Genomic DNA, 20,089 nt, shown 5'->3' with positions numbered 1-20,089 from the left:
GCCATGCAGCGGTAAATGATTTGAACGTTCCGTAAGAAATTAAAATAGAAGTAATGCTCAGAGAAATTAAATTTAGATTTTTTGTGAAACAGCTCTATCGGCACACCACAACAAATTAATATGCAATCTTTTCTAAACTATCCCCATCTCTGGATTTCATACTTATTAATTAAATTTTTTATAATTATTATTTTATTATAATAATATGTTTTTACATATTGGGTAATTATGTTTTTACCCAGTTGTTTATGGTGTTCACCCAATTCTAAATACAAAAATACATCTTTATTGCTTGAGGGTTTTTTTTATTTATTTCAGCATTTCAACAATTAAACTTTTAGTCAATGCAAATAGGTTGGGCGTTCCACAGTGATTTAAAGACCATTTTCTTGAGTTTTACCAAAGCTGTCTCAGTGAGTTTAGCAATCCCCACAAAGTTAGTCATTTTATTGTGCTAATTGACAGCAATGAAATCCAAAACCTTTTTCTATAAGCCTAACTGTGGACTAGGCCTGAGAGTTAGCCTCAAAGACAGAATGGTTTCCTTTGTAGCAAGATACAAAATCTTGCACCTGATTAAATTAATTTTAACTAATAAAACAAATAGTCTTTTTCATCCACCTTTCCACTTCTGTGTAAGACAGAAAAAAATTGACCTTGTTAGATTTTCAATTACTGAAGACATAACATTTTAACACGGCCAGTTTACCAGTTTCAACATGATGTTTAAACACTTTTAAAGTGGGAAAGATTGGCTTCTCAAAACTTAAAAAGCCAATATGATTTTAAAGTGTTTGACCAAAAACAAAACAAAAAAAAACCTTACAGCCGTCACCCCTGAGTGAACAATGGAAATAGTGAAAAATACACAAGTGAAAAAAATCTTATATAACACACAATGTTACCCAATAAACTATAGTCTTAGTGTACTTCTTAAATATTGTTTTAAGAGGATACATATAACTGATTTTGGCATAACTTCATACTTATGTTAAAAAGTTCTGTATATTGTGAATTCTTGTTACTTCTATAATGCGTCCACTTAATTTGTATTTTTTATTCTTTGATGCCGACTGTACTTATTTAAAATGTATTCAATAAGGGTAGTTATTTTTCTTCTTCTTCTTCTGAGGAAAATCAAAAGCGACACAATGAGCGAAGCGCTGTTAGGAGCCAAAAGAGCCGGTACTCTTTGATGAACTGAGCCAAATGATTCGGATCTCAGAACAGAGCCACAATTCACATCACTGTTCGCAACACTACAAAGGTCCCGTTGCATGTTGGGTACAATATTCCTGAAGCACTGAATGCGCATGCTCAAAAGAAAACTCCATTATTTTTGCTCGGAATTTGTAAGAAAAAAATATACAGTGGGTAACTGTGAATTGGGGATTACAAGAGTCGTTATGTTTCGTCGAAATAGGTTTGAATGCACCGAGAATTAGGAGGAGGAGAGACCAAAGTAAGGATCTTATAGCTGTGGAGCGGGAGCGGGACATCCCTCTGTCTTGCTGGGACACTCCAGAAACAAGTAAATTTCACTCTGTTAGCTCCTCCAGCTAGCCTTAGCAGGGAGCGTTAGGCGCAGTAAAATGAACCGTTATTGCCCTTTGTTTTTTTTGTTTTTTTTTAAGCCGTACTGGCTGACTAAATCCTGAGAGCTGATTCATCGCGCTAATACGTGGCTTGTATTATGTAATCATCTAAATTTACAATTATTTAATAAAGTATTAATTGTTTTTGAAACATACTCTCTTCAGTTCTGTGGCTAACTGGCTAAGTCTTAATTTGAGCCCAAAAAGAGCCAAGACTTCAAAACTTGGCCAACACACAGCTTGAAGCATAGAAATATTGTTCTGCAAATATTGACGTTAGCGGACAAATGCCTGTAAGTAAGTGTAAAATAATGTCCAAATTATTCTTATTTTTATTGTGAGGCAGTTTTGTAAGCGGGTCAGTTCGTGTATCCGTAGCTAAGACGCAGGAGTTACGCATCGGGAGTGTTTTGTGCTCCTGACAGCTGTCACGACAACAGAAGTGGATTTAGCCTGTTAGCTTAGCCGTTAGCTTACACGCTAGCTGCTGTGCATTTACTGCAATATTACAAATTCATATATAGTTATACTGCGAATTTAGGTAAAGTTTAGTCTTCGTGCCAGGTTTTGTCATATCGTTCAAGTTTGTTGTTGGTAAGGCAAATGTTCACACTGTAGGCAACCATTCAATAAACTAAGGGCCTAGCAAAACACGCCCTCATACTTCAAAATAGCCACAGCTCGCTCTAAACTTGTACAAGTTCAGTAAATTAGATATAATAAATTTTCAGCCATGGCTGGACGAGGAAATATTTACTGCACCATTTACTTTGCCCCCTCCCCCTGCCTGATTACATAATCCACCTCCACCTTTCTTTGCAGGCTCTTCTTCTTCCTCTAAGACCCAAAAACTCTCATGTGAGTTGAACAGATTGATTTGTTGGAAACAGCCCAAAAGTTACGGATCAGCCTCACAGTGGTGGAAATTCCAGTTGTTTTGGACAAGTCAGGTTTTACGGGCAGAGTGAGTGCTTCTCTCCCACCAGCATGTACATTGGACAACGGATACCTTAGCCAAAATAGATCCTGGCTTCCCGAAGATGACAAGGTATTGAGCATCTTATTATTATTATTTTGTTCTTTATTTGTCTTGCAGTTTTTAATAGATAGTTTACTGTCATTTGTGTGATATCTGTATTTTCTCTGGTGTGGCCACACCCACTAAATAGGGAACACACTGGGTTCTGCTCAGTCTAGACTGTTTTTAAGAAAGACTGCACTTCTTGGAAAACAAGAAGCAAATAGTTAAATGTTGGAAGCTTTTTTTTTTTTTTTTTTTGGTGTGTGGAAATGTCGAACTGATAAAAAAAAAAAAAAACAATACAGAATTGCACATACTTTTGTGCTGTTTGTATTTACAGTCCTCCCGACTGGGCATGGTCAGGAACGAGACTCTCGAGATATTTTAGCCTTGTGTAAAAATAACACGGTTTCACTTAATTAAAATAATGTAGAACATATTCTAACTGCTTTCTTTAAAACTGAAAAGCAACACGCTGCTTCTAAGGTGTCACTATACATTTTACTATGATTATCTATTGGCATAGGACACAGTAGAAACATGCAATATGTAAAAGTTTTCTTGTAAATGTGCTTATTGGATTGAACATTACACTTCCTTGCTGTTTTGTTCCTTATTTGCTGGTAAATTAGGCTGCTTGGCTAGCCAGCCTGCAGATGAATGCTTAACAGACTTGCAGCTTGTAGAGCACTGGCTGTAGTTTTAAAAGTGTTTTCCTTCTCTTTTCCGCATCCGAAGTCTGCTAGTTGTCTTTCAGCCAGCAGTGCACAGCAGCAGCTGGGGAGGGTCATAACTGGGTTTGAACTATGCTCCTCACAGATGGACAAAATCTGTACATTTTGACATTTCAGTGGTGTTGAAATCATAGCAATTTATAACCTTAGTTTACCTTTAACCTATGCCTGCTTACAATTCAGTTGATCCAGGGTTTTTGTGTCAAGGAGCTAGTTTAATATTTTCAAGAATAATCACATCATAACTTCATTGTGTATTCTTGAAACTTTGTATTACAGCCTTTCCATTTAATTTAGTTCTGATTTTCGTTTGACTCTTACGAACCATGAAAAATTTGTTCCACACATGCACCAAGATGGCTCTATGTTACTTCCTGTTTGTAGATGTTACTAATTGGAGCCACAAAACAACATTTCAGAGTTGTGGAAAGCAGCAAATGACTTTTGTTGTTTCAGGAAGCACAACATTTTGAGCTGACTGCTATGAATAGACTTTTGTTCGGCACAAGAAATCCCGCAGTAGACAGCTTGATTTTGTGTTCTTAAAAGTTGCGTGTGAAATGAAAATAGTGAAAAGACTTGTACCTTTAGTTTGCACATACTGTGTTTACTTTGGGAATGTGGCTGAAATGTATTACCTGTACATATGTAATAACCCCAAATGTATATATTTAGCATAGTTCAGCCATGGCGTTATTGCCAATGGCTGTAAAACATCAAAATGAGTTTGAACTGACTCTTTCAACCAAATTTTTTCTTTAAACAATTCACTCTTGCTTAACTGACTGAAGTCACTGGTTCTGAAGGACAGTTACTTCTGAACTGGCCTAACATGTTCTGAAGTAAAAGTGGAATAAGAGAATGAATCTGTCAAAAATGTTTTGAACGCAGGTGACTTTAAATTTACAAATTTCTAGCAACGTTTTTAGTGTAATTAGATTTCTGGACTTGTAAAATTTCATCCGTTTAAACTGCCATTCGTCTAACGGCGTGCGGTGACTCTGCTGCTTTTTCAAGGTGCTGGCAGGACGCAGCGACAAAATGATGGGAGGCAGTGAGACCGTCAGCAGAGACAAGGATGCGGTCCACGCTGCTGCAATACATGTCCCCATTGGCTGGCTCCGGAGAGTGGAGAGAGGTCAGGTGACCTATGTCAGGTGCGTTGGGTCATTTGAAGACATGTAGAACAAGAAATGCTTATTTATTGTTGGACTGCAACATTTTTGAGACACTGCTAACAGGCTCTGGAAAGCTGTACTGTATGAACTTTAAGCAGTTAGCCTGCAATGTCATTTGTATGTAATTTATTCTGAAAAATTATCTTTTGTTTCTTTTTGTAAACTGGGTGGAATTTGAATGGTTGAAGTTTTACAAAAGAAACCATGTATCAATGTTTCTGTTACTTTCTGCAGTTTCTTTTTACCCACATTCCTAAATTAATAACGGTTTTCATTGTGTTTCGGAATCCTTGAACAGCCCTACATCTGTTTCTGTTTCTCATTCATTAAGCTAATGATCAAACACAATATTCCCACTAAATTTTATTGGCATTGTAGGTTCCACATTACCATGACTGTGTCCCATACTGACTCACCGATGACGCTCAGACGTGGCTCAGTCTGTCACTCCTGTGTGTTTTATGACAGTGGTTGGTTTTTCTGTCTGCAGGGTCGTCTGCTCCAGCGTGGCGTTGGCCAGGTTTCAGAAAGCTGCTTTAATGCTCTAATACTCTTCAAATAAAAATCTGCAAACTCTTCTGTAAACCTGCATCTTGCCTCTTCTGAGGACATTTTTATAGAAGAAAATTAGCTTAGCAGGCCAATGCTAGCTTGCCTCACTTTTGTAGTGACTTTTGTGATTTGACTTGCAAAACGTATTCCTGTGTTTTCAGGTAATTATCGTTAGCTAAACTTGCCAAAAGGCGTTTCTTTTCCTTCAGATGTTTTATCACCAAAATAAATATGACCAGAAGTTGTTTTGGAAAATGTGGTGCTCTGTAGGAGTCAACAAATTCCTTGATGTTGCCTGTTTTGAAGCTGATTTCCTCCTTGTTTTCTGCTTTGCAGCATTTACAAGAAAAAACACAACAATGGCAAAATAAACTTAACCTCTTTTACAATGATTTTGGAATCGCATTAGGGCTAAAAGAAAACTCTTCAGCGCAAGTCAGTCTCTTGTTTACTACTACTATTCTTTGCCTTCCTCGCTGTAGTCCCAGTGGCACCACCCTGTCCACACTGGAAGAGGTCAAAGCCTATCTGCTGACTGATGGTACCTGCAAATGTGGTCTGGAATGCCCACTCGTCATTCATAAGGTACCACTATTATTTTAGAGTCAGTTTAATGCATCCAATGCAAGAAAGTTTGGCAATTTTTCTGGTCTTTTGGCATTTTGAATGTTACGAAATGATTGTTTTTATTCTCTGTGTTCAACTCTGAGGGTGTATTTAAAATACCATCACATTCATATCTACATATAAAGGAAAAGAACCATAAAGACATTTTTAGTTTTCTTCCAGTTTACCTTACTAGTGTGAAAAAAAAAGAGTATTTTCCTGAGGAGGAATGAAAAATGCCTGTTATACTTCCCTCAGGTGTGATTATATTCCATGCATGATGTTTGTCTTTAACTTATTAATCATTTCATCCTCCTCTTAACTTGTGTCACACAGGTTTTCAACTTCAGTGTGGGTGTGAAAGTGGAACAGAACAGTCAGCCGTCATGTAAAGCAGAGCAGGACATGACCAAATTGTGCAATCACCGCAGGAAAGTGGTGGCGATGGCTGCTCTGTGTCGGAGTATGCAGGTCTCACAGCTTCCATTCACCAACTTTCATCATCCAGGTAAACTTTAAAGCCCTAGAACGTCACGCCTGGGACTACCTGCTATTTTAAGGAGACAGACAAACCTACTAAGTTTTGACTCACAAGGACAGATGGGGGTTTTTTTTGTTTTCCTTCCAATATAGAATTATAAAGCTAACAAAACTTTGAAGGATTGTAGGAAAGTTGTAGGAGTACAAATATAAGAACTTCCCCCATATGTCATTATATCTGAAATGTGAATTCAGGAAATGACTCTTCCAGTGATGTGGCACTTTTGATAATGCATACCTCTTATGGACACCAACTAACAGATTCTTGTCTTGGAATTGATCCGTTTAGAAACGAGAGCCTGATGGTCCTTCTCTGTCTGAATGATCTTTTCTTTTTAGAAATGAGACCGAATCAAGAGTCAAGCTAGACATGACATCATCACTGAGAACGCTGAAGTCTTGTTCACGTTTGACTTTGAAACTTAAACTGTGTGGTTTTTTTTTTTTTTTTGTCAGATGTGACTCGAGGGGACAGCGGGGATCCAAAAAAGGAACATTCAGAGCGCAAAGAGGACGAGCGTGGACTTTTTTATTCAAAACACAATCCAGTACCAAGTCGGGGGCACAACAACCTTCACCCAAACCCTTCCCCCAGCCCCAAATCCTCCCATCACTTCATCTACCCTTACAATGGTTCCTCTCCTGTGCCGAATACAGGCACAAACTGTCATCACCCCCTAGATGCTTTTAGAAGACATCATCATCATCATCCTCTCCCAGCAGCCTCTGCTGCTTCCACTAGCTCTTCGTTTCCACCTCACAGCCCTGCCCAGAGGTCACCCCACACACCCACGCCTCAAAACGCCAGTCAAGGTCAACTAACACCCAAAACCCCTGAGACCCCTAGCTCTCCTTGGTTAGGTCACCTGTCATCGCCTCCTCCCTCTTCCCCTATGACTCTTGGAGGAGTGAGAGGAGGACAGACTCATTACCCTTTAACTCCCCTTTCTCCATCTAACTCCTTCTCTCCCTCGGTGCACCCCATGGGTTTGCCTTCTCATCAGCGATCCCGCCACCCGTCTGCCTCTCCTTCCTCTGCGTCCGAGCATGGAGGAGGCTCCACGCCGGCCGAAGGAGGAGGACTGATGGGAAATAACTTACCCCACAGGAGGAAGTCTGCCTCTTCCTCTCCACACTCCCCAGCCCCCGGCGGGTCCCCTCTTCCCAGCCCCCACTTCCCCAAGTACAAGCTGGAAGACATCTTGGAGCAGTTTAAGAACTCAGGCAACAGCAGCACTAACAACCACCACATCCTGAACCCCACTAACCCTTCTTTACCCACCAACCAAAGCACCAGTCACCCTCATGCCGTTTCCTCAAAGCCCACCAAGGGCACCGTGACTCTGGCCGACAGTGCTGGACCAAAAGGTTTCGGTTTGAGTCAGTCGGCGCCCTCTAACTTGCCTCTGGGGCCGCTGCTGAATCACCACTATAGCCATCAGGGCAAGCTGCCACACCCAGTTTCGTTCCCCGCCAGTACCCTGCTCTCCGCAGCGGCCAAGGCTCAGCTGGCCAACCAGATCACACAGGGCTCAAACGCGTCTAGCAGCGCAGGGAACTTGCACTCCTCTCTGGATGTGTTGAAAGAGGCCCAACAGCAACAAAAGGTAACAAACAGCACTTTACATAACAGCATCGCTTCCTCTTCCATCGCTTCTGCTAGGCTTCCTCATCCCTCCCTTGCAGCAGCTTCTGCTGTTCTCTTTCCCCAGTCCCAAACTCTAGCCCAGTCTCTCGTGTCCTCCTCGCCCCACCCATCCCCGACAGCAGAACGGGGCGCGGCGCACAGGAAGAGGCGGCGGCGATCCCCCACAGTCGTCGGCGCACTGAGAGACATGCCGCCACTTGCCAACGGAGTCCGAAAAGCGACAGCCGACGAGGCCGCATCTGCTACGGTTATCAACCTTTCCTCTTCTTCCACATCCTTCCCGTCCTCCTCCTCACACTCCTATTCTACCTCAGTTGTGCAAAATCAGAGTACAGTCACATTGGACAACCATCATCCCGGCCTCCCCAGACTCGCCGCTCCTCCGGGACATCTGTCCAGGTCTCCTCTGCCAAACGAGACTCGGAGTTTCACTACAGCCCCCGCAGCCATGTCTCTTAGCATAGACCCCCCAACCCAACCGCTGTCTGCTTTGTTACACCTGCTCAGTGTACAGAACGCGCAGGCCACTGCGTCACACTCGGCCTCAGCGCCGTCTAGACCTGCCGAAGGTGGTGGACACACTAACGAGCCGAACTTGAGGCAATCCCCACCTTCTCCTTCTTCTAATGCCAGAACCCAACAGAGTCGACCCGTATGCCAAACAGATGACACTAATCCCCTACCCCTAGTGCAGCAGCCCCTTCCTTCCCCTTCCCCCTCCTCTTCTGTCACATTACAGTCCCACTCTCCTCCACAGTCGACTATATCAACTCCTCTCCAAAGAGGCTCTCCTTGTAAGTCAAATGAAGTTTTTCAAAGCAACTCTGACCCGTCTCAGCAAACGACTTCCTCTCTCGCCGACACGGATCAGCCGTCTGGCAACTACATTCCCACGTCGGACTCGCTTTCCCAGGCGTCTTCGTACACGGCCTTTCCTCGGAGAGCTGTCGCCGTGGAGACCGGGAGCAACAGCCTACTAACATCAGTGAACCTGAGTCAGGCAGACGGCAAAGCTTCTGCAGGAGTACCGTCTTCTCCGAAGCCTCTGGATCTCAGTAACCACGTCCTGGCTCTTTTCTCTGCGTCCTCCACTGTGACTCAGGCGGAGGGGGATTCCTCCAACCACGCCGCCGATGATGATGCGTCTTCCACAGAAAACCTTGCAGCAGGTAACGTTATATATTCAATCTGTGTGTTTTTCATATAGTGCTCATTGTTAAAGTGTTAATGTTCCTTGAAATCTTACATTTTGTGTATTTTGGAGGATTTTATGGGATGGAGCAGCAACGTTGCGCATAAGTGTGAAGTGGACACAAAACAATAAATGTTGTAATAGATTGTCTGGACTTTGACTGGGCCACTCTAAAACTTTACTGTGCTTTGATCTAAACCTTTGATTATACCTGTAGTTGTTTGTCTAGGAGTGTCCTGCTGGGAGAAGAACCTCCTCCCTAATCGCAAAAATTTTGCAGCCTCTAACAGGTTTTCTTCCCGTTTTCCAGCATGTCCATCTGTTTCCACATCAACTTAAACCAGCTTAAATGTTTCTGAGGAAGAAAACTCTCCCCTCAGCATTATGCTACCACAGCCATTTTTTACTGTAGAGATGGTGGCGTTTTCCCAACACACGCAGCATTTTACATGTGCAGCAGATCAGAAAGTTTCATGTCTGACACTGTCCATTCCTTTTATCCAGAAAGCCAGGATTAAATTGCACAACTAATAGTTATATTGTCAATAGATTTGCTCATCTGAACCTTGGATCGTTGCTCTCTAGACCTGCACAGTATATTGAACCATTGTCATGATGTCAGCCAGTTAATATGCTTGATATATTTGACCTGTTGAGTGGACTCTAGACTGCCCACTGTCGAACTATATTTCTATTGGTGGAGGTACTAACCAATATAAATTTGCCTGACAAGCTTCTGAGGCCTTCACAGAACAGCTGCATGTAAAGTGAGAATGAATTAGACACACTTAGTTAGCTCTTTTTATTAGTGAGATTACATTTGAACACAATGAGTTGCTTTGGATTTACTTACAGCTTGAGAATCTTGTTTAATTTTCCTACCAGTTTATAATAAACCACAATATATTTTTTTAAAGCTTGTATTGGCTCTAGTGGCCTTTAATTTATAGTGAATTGACAGTAAAGTGGGTCATGACAGAAGGGGGAAAACATGCAGCAAAGGTCACCAGGCTTTTTGATAGTCTTATCACATGAAATCCCAATAAAATGCATTGAATATTGTGGCTGCAAAATTTCAGTGTTTGAAAACTTTTGTATGGCACTGTAAATAAACTTGCAATGTACAGTGAATAACTATGTTCAGTTGTTTGCAGTAATTATAAAATGTAAATGTTGATGTTGTTTCTCATCCTTATATTTTTTTTAGTAGCGGTATCAGTTCGCTTAAAGTTGAGTACGGTTTGCAGTGGCATTTTTGTCAATACTGCTGTCTTGACGCTGTTTAAAATGTTTCATTCTGTGTACACTGCAAAAACACAAAATCTTACCAAGTATATTTGCTCTAGTTTCTAATGCAAATATCTTAGTACACTTGAAATAAGAGAAAACTAACTTACAAGTGACTTCTCAGCAAGATATGGGAGCCTTGTTTTAAGCCAATAGTTCCTTAATCTTGATGAAAAAAAGTTCAATTTCCATTGGGAAATTATTTATCTGAAAATATGGAGAAATATCTTGTGATAAGTGACATAATCTACCAATGGAACAAGTACCTTTTCATCAAAATTAAGAAAAAACTTACTTAAAACAAGCTCATATTTTTTGCTGAAAAGTTATTTGTAAGTTAATTTTGTCTTACTAAAATATTTGCATTAGAAACTAAACCAAGAACTACTTAGTCTAGTTTCTTGGTAAGAATTTTGTTTGTGCAGTGTAAGATGTCTTTAAAATTCCCCTTCTTGTTCTTTAACTCAATCTGAATAAAAGTTAATACTTCTGGGGGTTTTTTGGGTTTTTTTTTTCCTCCACAGTACAAGTGGAACCCGAACATTTAGATCCAAAGACGCCCCCAGCCTCCCCCAGCCCCACCTTCAGTGTCTCTGCGCCCCACGAGGGGAGTCACAGTCCGGCCAGCTCGTCCAGTGTGGGGGAGACCGCGGCTCCGTTGGCGCTGGCGGAAGCTTTTCCCTTCATGAACCAGGAGCAGCTGCTTCAGCTGCTGTCATCCACAGGAGGTTTACCGTCGCTCTTGGATTCCACAGTCCTGGCATCATTGCCCTTAGGGGGGCTCTGGTTGGGAGGGCAACATGCGCAGTTACCTCCCGCCTCCGTTGCGCCACAGCCACCACCGAACCTCGCGGAGCCGCACCAACCAGAGCAGCCGCATTTACTGGTGCAGGAAACGCAGCAGCAAAACCAAGAGCAGAAGCAGCAGCAGGTTAACAACAACCCTTTGTTTCCTTTGCTGCCCCTGTTGAGTAGCGGGCAAGGGGAGCTGCCGCTGAACCTTCTGGGCCTGCTGAACCCGCTCGCTGCCTCGGCGCCGTCTGCAGGACAGGAACCGGATCTAACAGAGAGATCAAGTCTTCAAGCTCTGCTCATGGCCTCTGTTCTGGTCGGGCAGCAGCCCGCCTCCTTGTTGCCTCTGTCGTTGCTGGGTCACCTGAACCAGATCAGCTTGGAGGTTCCGATTCAGCACTCCCAACAGATCCACCCCACTCTGGAGGGGCTCAGCCTCGATAAGACCGCTGGCCTCCTCGATCCGACCTCAGGCCTCTTAGACATAACCCACGGCCTTCTTCCTCTCACTGCCGGAGCGGAGAATCCTCTCCAAGCTCTGCAGTCTCTGCTCCTTCCTGCCGCTCTTCCTCCTCCCCCTGCAGCCTTCCTGCCCCTCAGCCCCGCTCTGCTCACAGCTGCCCTGAGCTCTGCTGAGCTCCACTCTCCTCCCAACACCCAGTTAGCTCCTGCGCAGCAAACCCAACATGCCCAGCCTCAGGTAGGCTCCAACCTCCTCCTACCTGTTTTTACTCAGCTCATTCTCAATTAGGGCTGCAACTAACCTTTATTTTAGAATTTGAATTTATTGTTTGACACCGTACACATACAATGAGATTAAAGTCAGCTCCAACAGTACAAACAATGCAGGAAATTTATATGATATAAATATGGTGATATTTGCAATATTAAATCAAGTAAATGTATATATACATTCACATATACATTCAGTTACTGATTATTCTATTGATTATTCTGATTCATCTGATCAAAAAGTGGCACATCCTTAAGATCTCATTTAACCACTTAAGCCTTTTTTATATTAGAAAACCTTTTTAAATACAAAAACAAATATTGTCTAAAATGCAATCTGAACCGGGTGAAATTAATAGTATGCCTAACTATATACATATTAAGGTTTTGGCTTAATTACTGCCAAATTAATTACTGCTTTTAGCATATGGCCTGTTTTAGAGTCCATACACTCCAGCTAGAAATTAATGGATTACTAAATTTGTTGACCATTATTTCAATAATTGATTCATCATAATTAATCCGACTAATTGTTTCAGCCCTATTCTTGTTAACCTTCAAAATCCTGGGATTTTATTTACTTAACTGCTCTGTCGTTGTCCCTGTTTGTTCAAAATTGTAAATCTTAGTATCTGGTTGTTTTTTGTTTTTTTTCCTTAAGATTTTAGTCAAAAAGAAAGTAAGATGAGTTTTGTTATGATTTCTTGATTCCAAGAGATGTAAGTGAAAACATTTTAGATTAATTTTCAGCGTTAAAGCATTTATAAAAACATTGCTGGTGAATCAAAGTAAAACAGAAATCAAGTATTGTATGAAATATAGTAACTTCAGGCACCACCTTTTTGTCCAAGTAGTAAAAAAAAATTATTTCAATATTGTATTTTCAGATCTGGTTTAACTCCTGGGACCGTTTTATAATTGTTCCACGATGTTAGCCATCATCAGTGATCAAAAACAGAAATTATATGGTTTGGCCAAATCAATTAGCATCAAAGTTGTTGGAATTTATTATACAATCGTCTTAATAAAAATCAAACTGCTTGGTTTTGGATCTTCAATCCTTCAATAGTTGTCTTTTTTTCCTAAAGATGTTGAAAGTGTATCTTGTTTTGTACGATGCTCTGCTGTGCAGGTACCCACTGATGCAGCTGTTGAAACCCTCATCCCAGTCTCTCTCCAAGGCAAAGATAATCCTCTCCTCCAACAGTTACTTCCCACTTTGCTTAACCCGTCTATGTTAGGTGAGTTGGTGTCTAACCTCCGAAATGCTCTTTTTTTAATTATTTTATTTGATGTTTAAGTTTAGAACATTAAGCATTTAGCTAGTTTTTTCGGCAACATGTGAGCAACCCAGTGCCTTTGTGTCTCTTTAGGAGACGTTCCCGGCATCGCCGGGCTCCAGAACATGGTCGGCCTCGGAGCGGGTTCCATTCTTCTGTCCCCAGTTCAAGCTTCTGCTTTGGGTTTGCTGCAGAGCCCTGATGGAGGAATCAACTTACTCAATAACATCCAGGTAGGTTATTGCTGTTATTTAGACTTCTGACATTAGGTGTTTTTGTTTTGTCAGCGTATCGCTGCTTGTGTTGCAGCATTGCTCTTGTTTATGACACTGAAACCAGACGTCTTGCTACCCATGCATAAAAATATAAACGCATGACGGTGATCCGACAGACCTCAGAACAAGTCATGATTTCTTGGCTTAGAAAAGGCAGAAGGTAAATTGCATAGAATTGGTTAATTAGACTTGTATTTAATTATGATATAGTGGCATCTAAACATTGCACTTGTAGTTGAGGTGAAGTTTTAATAAATCTGGCAAAGTGGTGACTTATACCTGGTATCACTGCTGACTGAATATATCGAAAACAGATGTAGCCTCCAAGATTGAGGAAGAGAGTTTTCCCCAGGTTTGGTTGAATCTTCAGTTCAGCAGCCAAACTTCTTTAGCGTTACGCAAACAGCAGTCTACGTATGCATGCCCTCGAGAATGTGGATCCTCTTCTTAATTGTGAGATTATTCAACAGGGAAATCATTCTCTGTAATGGTTGGCAACCGATCTACCTCTTCTGCCTTTCTTACCTCTGGAGTCCCACAAGGAACCGTCCTTGGTCCCTTAGTTTGTTTTCTCTCTACTTGCTGCAACTTGGATCAAACGCAACCTGTCCTTTCACTGCTATACACAGAACATGCTAATATATCTGCTAGTAAATAGCAACAGCAATTAAACTCTTACTATTTTGCTTGCCTGTATTTCAGATACTAAGCAGTAGTTGACTCACATTTTTCTATATTTAAACAAGGACAAAATTTAATGTATACTGTTTGAGAAGAGTGAAGTAGCTGACCTACAGGCTGACATCAGTGCCAAAATTCAGCTTGAAAGCCCAAAGATCAAACAGGGCAATCTTGCAGTACTTTGTTCTGCCTTCCTGTTACCTACTGAAAGTCTCGCTCTTTCTCACAGCCTAAACACCAGACATGTCTCTGTATGTCATAGAAAATATATTTTTTAATAGCTTTGTCTCTACTTTGTCTAGTGTTTTGAAGACCTTATTAATACTGAAAACTAGCAGCATCCACGCTGTAGAGTATTGTTCTCCACAAGGCTTGGTAGCCTTTAGTATGTTGCCTTTACTGACAAAAAAAAAAAAAGATTTTTGAGTTCCCGAGTGGACACTCTTTAGCGCCTCTCAAGCTACATATCGACTTTCTCTCTTCTTCTTCTTCTTTAGCTGTTAACCATGTCGTTTGTTTCCTGTCCAGCTGAACCTTGCGCCTCCCTCAGACGGGGAGAAACCCGGCTCTTTGCAGGAAACCCAAAGACCAGCCGCACACGAAGGTTTACCGGCCAGCGAAATCACTCCTGAAGTATCTCCATGTCCTGTTTCGGCTCTGGCTCCTCCTCCTGCTCAAGAATCCCCCCCACCCTCTCAGAGGGGCTCGGAGGGCAGGTCTGTCATTGACCCTTACACCTCTTTCATGGACACCATTTATACCTCTTTTCTTCAAGTGAGTGCTAAAGAGCAGGAAGACGGGGCTCAGCTGGGGCCGTCAGACCCCACGTCACCCTTCTGTGCCTTACCTCCGGTTTCTTTCTCCCTGGAGCACCAGAGCTTGTCCACTAACGCCCCCACTCTGCCCCAGGCGAGCACCCCCGTCTCCCTGAGCCCACAGCGAGCTTGCTCGCTCCGCAACCCGGACTTAACACGACTCAGCCTGGAAGCTGCCGCTCATTCTCCGGCCCAGGGGACGCCCAAGCCAACAGAGGACGGGCCTACGTCCCCCCTACAGAGGAAGCCAGTCATAGAGGGACACACCCACCTAGAGCCACCTTTGCACCCCATATACTTGGAGGAGGCTAAGACGGACTGTACTGGTCCGGCGGCAGCAGTTTGTCCATTTGTGGAAATGGGCGTGGACAGGCAGGGACAACGTCCCCACGCGGGATACCTCAGTCCCAGAGACGGACGCAGTGAGAGGTCCAGCGAAGAGACAACGGAGACATTGCTGCTCACTGGACAGGGAATGGTAAGCGTTCATGTCTTCTGCCTTAAGGCAGAATTTATCTTCTGGTTCTGAATTATTCACTTCTGTGCCTCTAAAAATATATTTTATATGGACTTTAAAAAAGGTGGTCAAGGTATTGTGATTTATTAGAATTGCCACCGAGATATAAATTTATGATAATGTTGTAATCTTAATCCACGGTTCTGCTTCAAGGATCAAGCAGGGGCTGCAGGTGGAGCCAGACGAGGAAGGAAAAGAAAACAAACGTAAGTTCACCTTGGACATTCTCTGGACACTTTGCTGCTTTAATTTAAATATTTGGAGTAAAAGTCTTGCTCTCAGTAAGCTTTAACTGTTGCCTTTCTTACTTTGATAGGCTTCAGAACGTGTTAGAAGATTTCAGAGACATGGATGCTACAGCACTAGAGGAAACCAAGGCTACAGTAAGACACACCTGCCCCTCTAAGACTGTTTATCAGAGCAGCCATGTTTTTTATAAGTTGTATTTCATTGTTCAGTAAGATTCTTTCCAACATGTCTTATTTAAATGTCTTCTACTCCTGTAGAAAGCAGAATTAACCAATTAGGTGTTTATTTACTTTAGTGCAGAGAGTATCTTCCTCATGTTGCTTTTCCACCTTCCCCTCATTGAAATGTCTTGTCCATTGATCCCACTAGAGTTCGCATAATAATATAAAGTTCACGTTTTTATTGAGTGCTTGACTTTGCAGCAACTTGAGGAAATCTACAGTAAATAGAAATTCGTCTTTCTAAATATCCTTCATGTTGTTTGAGCTGTTCAAATGCGTCCTTAAAACCTTAAAGGAAATAACATTCCTTCCCACGAGGAGAAATTTAAATTTCTGTAAACACTCCTGTATATAATTTAAAAGTCCCCACAGGTAGAGTCCAGAAATCATGTTTTATGAACAAAGACATTAGGTTGAGTTTGGATTTAAAAAGTGTAAATACTATTGGAAAAAAAAAAAGACTTGTTGACTTTGCTTGTTGAGAAAATGTTTGTTTAGATGAATGCGGGTCCAGTCTGGCTAAGTAGATTGGATTTAGCCAGGTCTAAAAATAATCCAGACCGGCAGCAAGAACATCAGAGTTCCCTGTAATATTTGTCCTTTTTTAACCCATTATGAAATGACATCCTTCCTCCTCTGAGTTCTTCCTCTCCTTTCCTTCCTTGTGTGGGTTTTTTTAACATGTGAAGGACTGAGAACTTTGGATAATTGAGTTTGGGAAAACTGCTTTTTTTTTTCCTTTTTTTTTTTTTTAAGAAAGTTGTGTTGTCACTCGAGAATCATTTGTACCGTGAAGAGCTGAACGTTGTGCTTACATGAGGCTTTCTCCCGTTCCAGGCGGCGCTCCTGAAACCCGACAGGTCTGTGCGCGGCAGGCGGAGACGAGGTACCAGATCTCAGAGGCAGTGACTAGTGGAGGAAGACATTCAGCAGTGAAACGGCGGCCAGGCGCCTCCCCGACACACCCCATCCATCTCTCTGCTGTCGTCACTACTGCTTCGAGCATTTTAGCGGGAGGGGAGACAAAACAAAGCAAACGACAACAACAACAAAAAAACTGCACTAATGGGATGCTGTCGTCGGGTCAACTTGAGTGTGGCAACCACTATTTAAAGTAACACATAGGAGAAAGATATAGTCAGATGAATTTATTTTTTAAAACTGTGTGGGAGGGAGGGGGAGATTTTTGTGGATAGTTTTTTCACTAGATTTTCTCTTGAGTCATAAAACAACGTCTGGACTTTGTGATCAGAGACCTTTCAACTAGGTTGGTGTTATATCAATGAAAAACAAACGAGTACTGTTTTCTTCTCATCAGTGTGTTACTATGAGTCAGGATAAAGCCCGTCTACTTGAATGATGTTCTGTGTTGAAAGTGTGTCTCCACGTGTGTGTGTGTGTGGATTTTTGTCTTTTCGTGTGCTTGAGCGCGCGCTGTTGCTGAGCCCCAATTGTGTTTGTCAAAAAATTTGTTTTGGTATCAGTGTAGAAGAACCAGCCTCTCATAGCTGTTGTATTTTTAAAGGCGGTGGTTGTATTTGAGAGAACATTTTTTATTTTTTTTTTAAAGGTTTGAAGGAAGTGCTGAGGAGCAGTGAGAATGAAATGAATCCCTTTCCTCTTGAACTCAGATTTGACGTTGCTAAGGAAATGGTTTGGTTTGAGTTTCTTTGGCTGTTTACATCAACCACCAAAAAAAAACAAAAAAACGTAACCGTTCATTAGCTAGAACTGTTTATTACTTGTAAGAATTGCTCATAATTAATTGAGACACAATTTAACGTTCTTTTGTACACTATTCTAAATCTTTATTTTTTTAGTTACTAAGCCTGGGTCTCTTTAACTTCCTTCTGAAATGACTGAATTTGTGAGGTTTTTGCAGATCCACAACAAATCTTGAACAGTTCATGATACTTGAGGTGCATTTTGTGACTTTTTGGCGACTCTAGTTACATTTCACGTATTATTAAAATGACATGTAGCTACGGTGCGATGGGGACTATTTCAAAGGCCCGCTCCCATCCACGCATTACAGATCTAAACATTTGCACAAACTTTGAGGTTGTGGAAAGTACTGTATGTGGTTTTTAAAATTGGAGAGGTGGCTTGCAAGGATAACGAGACAGAGCGTGACGGTGTCCGTGAGTGTGTGTAACTGTTGAGTCTGTGTGTGTTACTGTGGACTTGGAGTGATGCGTTTATCCTCCCTGTGTTTCCTCATATCACTCTCTGAGCTCTCCTCCACTCACTGCCCTGCCCCAGGAGTTTTGGCATCTGTCTGTATTTAAAAAATATATATATAAAAAGAAAAGTGAAAAGAAAAGCAGATTATGCAATTTCTATACTTGGACAATTTGTACATATGTACAGTTAATGTGTTTGATTTTATATTGTCAGAGAAACATCAGAGAAAACAATTGTGAATTTTCTTGGAATTGTAATTATTTTTCTCATTCTACCCCTTTTGCTTTCAATACCTATGTTTTAAAAAAAAAAGAGGAAAAAAAAAAAAGATGATTAAATTGTGGACTGTAGCGTTCTTTTTTTATATGGGAGTCATTTTTTATTTAATATTAAACTATTTACACAAAAAAAAAATGTTTTGCTATTGTTTATTTCTGTTACTGATGAGTGCCATAAATTCGAGAGGCGTTTTCCTTTTGAGTCAGATTATGGAAGTTATGATTGGAACAAATGTCTTACTGTAAATTGATAAATATTAACTTTAGAAGATTTCAATTTTGGTTGTATTGTCGGTGTTAACTGTAGGTAAATAATGCATTTATAAATCAGTATTCTTACAGTACATTGCTGTGTTATCTATATCTCTCTCATTTTTGCATTCGTCATGCTTCTCCAAAAACCTTAAATTCTTGAGGCTTTTATTTAGTAGACCAGGCCAATCATGAAATGGAGGAATACATGCTTTCTCCTAAAGATTATTATTTTTTTTTTTTTCAAACTAAATTTTTTTTTAATTTGGATTTGAATTCACAAGAGTAACATTTTTGGGGGGCTTGTAAGACTTTGGAGGTGGCACTACATTTTGCTCCATTTTTCCTCATTGTTTGCTTTTCCTTTTATATGACTTGTGAGCAGTTAAAACTGTGTTTTTTGTTCCACAAACTACAAATTTATTGAGTACAATACTAGGAGATTTTGCTTACATGAGCTGTGGCTCTCTGCAGCTCCTCCAGAGTTACCATGTGCCTCTTTTAGCTTCCCTGACTCAGATCCTCTCTGCCTGCGTTGTCTTTCTTTGTAATTGTTTCATACTCTTTTCAGACAATGGATTACAGCAAACAGTGCACCAGGAATATTGTTGGTTGCAAAACTGCCTGACTACAATGCACACCACACTTTCCAGATTTTAATGAGTTTTTTTTTGAGGGGCGGGGTTAACAGTTCACAATTTGGAATAATTTTGCGTTGGTCTGTCACATGAAACCCCCCAAATCTCAAATTATATTAACAATTTTCTGGGGCAGTTCAAGTCCTACATAAGTCAGATGAACCTAAACCACCACTGGCTCAAAGATTTTTCCAATAATAAATAACCAGGTGTTATTTTGTACCATTATTCTGCTTCAAAATAAAGTCATGTACCTTTACCATGACCACGTCCCAAATAAACAATAAACTAACCACGAACAAACATTTCTGTTTTCAAAATGACAGAATTTGGAAATGTTCTAGATGTGTGAATGCTTTTTCAAGGCACAGCATATGAGAAAGTCAGTTTATTTTTCCGCCGTATTCACCTGGAGCTTTTACGCTTACATACAGGATATACTTTAGCAAAGAAATCGTTCGCGAAGCAAATCACATTTTGAGAGAAACAGGCTAAGATCTGAATCAAAGTACATTGTAACACTGTCAAAATTATTGAAGTTTGTTATCCATCCATCCATTTTCTAATCACCCTTCGTCCCTAATGGGGTCGGGAGGGTTGCTGGTGTCTATCCCCAGCTAACGTTCCGGACGAGAGGCGGGGTTCACCCTGGACAGGTCGCCAGTCTGTCGCAGTGAAGTTTGTTATAATATGACAAAATGTAAAAAAAAAATAAAAAAAAATAATAATTACAATTGCTACAAATACTTTTGGAAAGCATTGCTCCTATCTGAAGTCATGGCTGTGTTCCACAACGCTCCAAGTTGTGACGTAGCCTGAGCA

The 20,089-nt window shown here is 41.2% G+C and overlaps 1 protein-coding gene across 2 annotated transcripts; it reads left to right on the top strand.

Annotated features, from left to right (window-relative positions):
* Positions 1–1,289: 1,289 nt before the first annotated feature.
* mbd6 (methyl-CpG binding domain protein 6) lies at positions 1,290–18,513 on the top strand. Of its 2 annotated transcripts, none has more exons than XM_044131985.1 (13): positions 1,290–1,531; positions 2,418–2,643; positions 4,368–4,507; positions 5,563–5,665; positions 6,023–6,194; positions 6,683–9,043; positions 10,878–11,845; positions 13,010–13,118; positions 13,251–13,390; positions 14,642–15,406; positions 15,599–15,651; positions 15,762–15,828; positions 16,753–18,513. In XM_044131985.1, the coding sequence occupies exons 3-13, from the start codon at positions 4,392–4,394 to the stop codon at positions 16,822–16,824; spliced, it is 4,926 nt and encodes a 1,641-aa protein (XP_043987920.1). In that variant the 5' UTR covers positions 1,290–1,531; positions 2,418–2,643; positions 4,368–4,391; the 3' UTR covers positions 16,825–18,513. The 2 variants fall into 2 exon arrangements, with proteins under 2 accessions (XP_043987920.1, XP_043987929.1); XM_044131994.1 differs by lacking the exon at positions 1,290–1,531 and adding an exon at positions 1,764–1,888.
* The last annotated feature ends 1,576 nt before the right edge of the window (positions 18,514–20,089 follow it).

Source organism: Gambusia affinis, linkage group LG01, assembly GCF_019740435.1.
Source record: "Gambusia affinis linkage group LG01, SWU_Gaff_1.0, whole genome shotgun sequence".
Classification (NCBI taxonomy): domain Eukaryota; kingdom Metazoa; phylum Chordata; class Actinopteri; order Cyprinodontiformes; family Poeciliidae; genus Gambusia; species Gambusia affinis.
This window is presented reverse-complemented; position numbering and strand designations above follow the sequence as displayed.

Coding starts and splice junctions, on each gene's coding strand:
- mbd6 (XM_044131985.1), top strand. CDS start 4,392: ATGATGGGAGGCAGTGAGACCGTCAGCAGAGACAAGGATGCGGTCCAC. Junction 13,119..13,250: donor GCTTAACCCGTCTATGTTAG/GTGAGTTGGTGT, acceptor GTGTCTCTTTAG/GAGACGTTCCCGGCATCGCC. Junction 15,652..15,761: donor GGAAGGAAAAGAAAACAAAC/GTAAGTTCACCT, acceptor TTACTTTGATAG/GCTTCAGAACGTGTTAGAAG.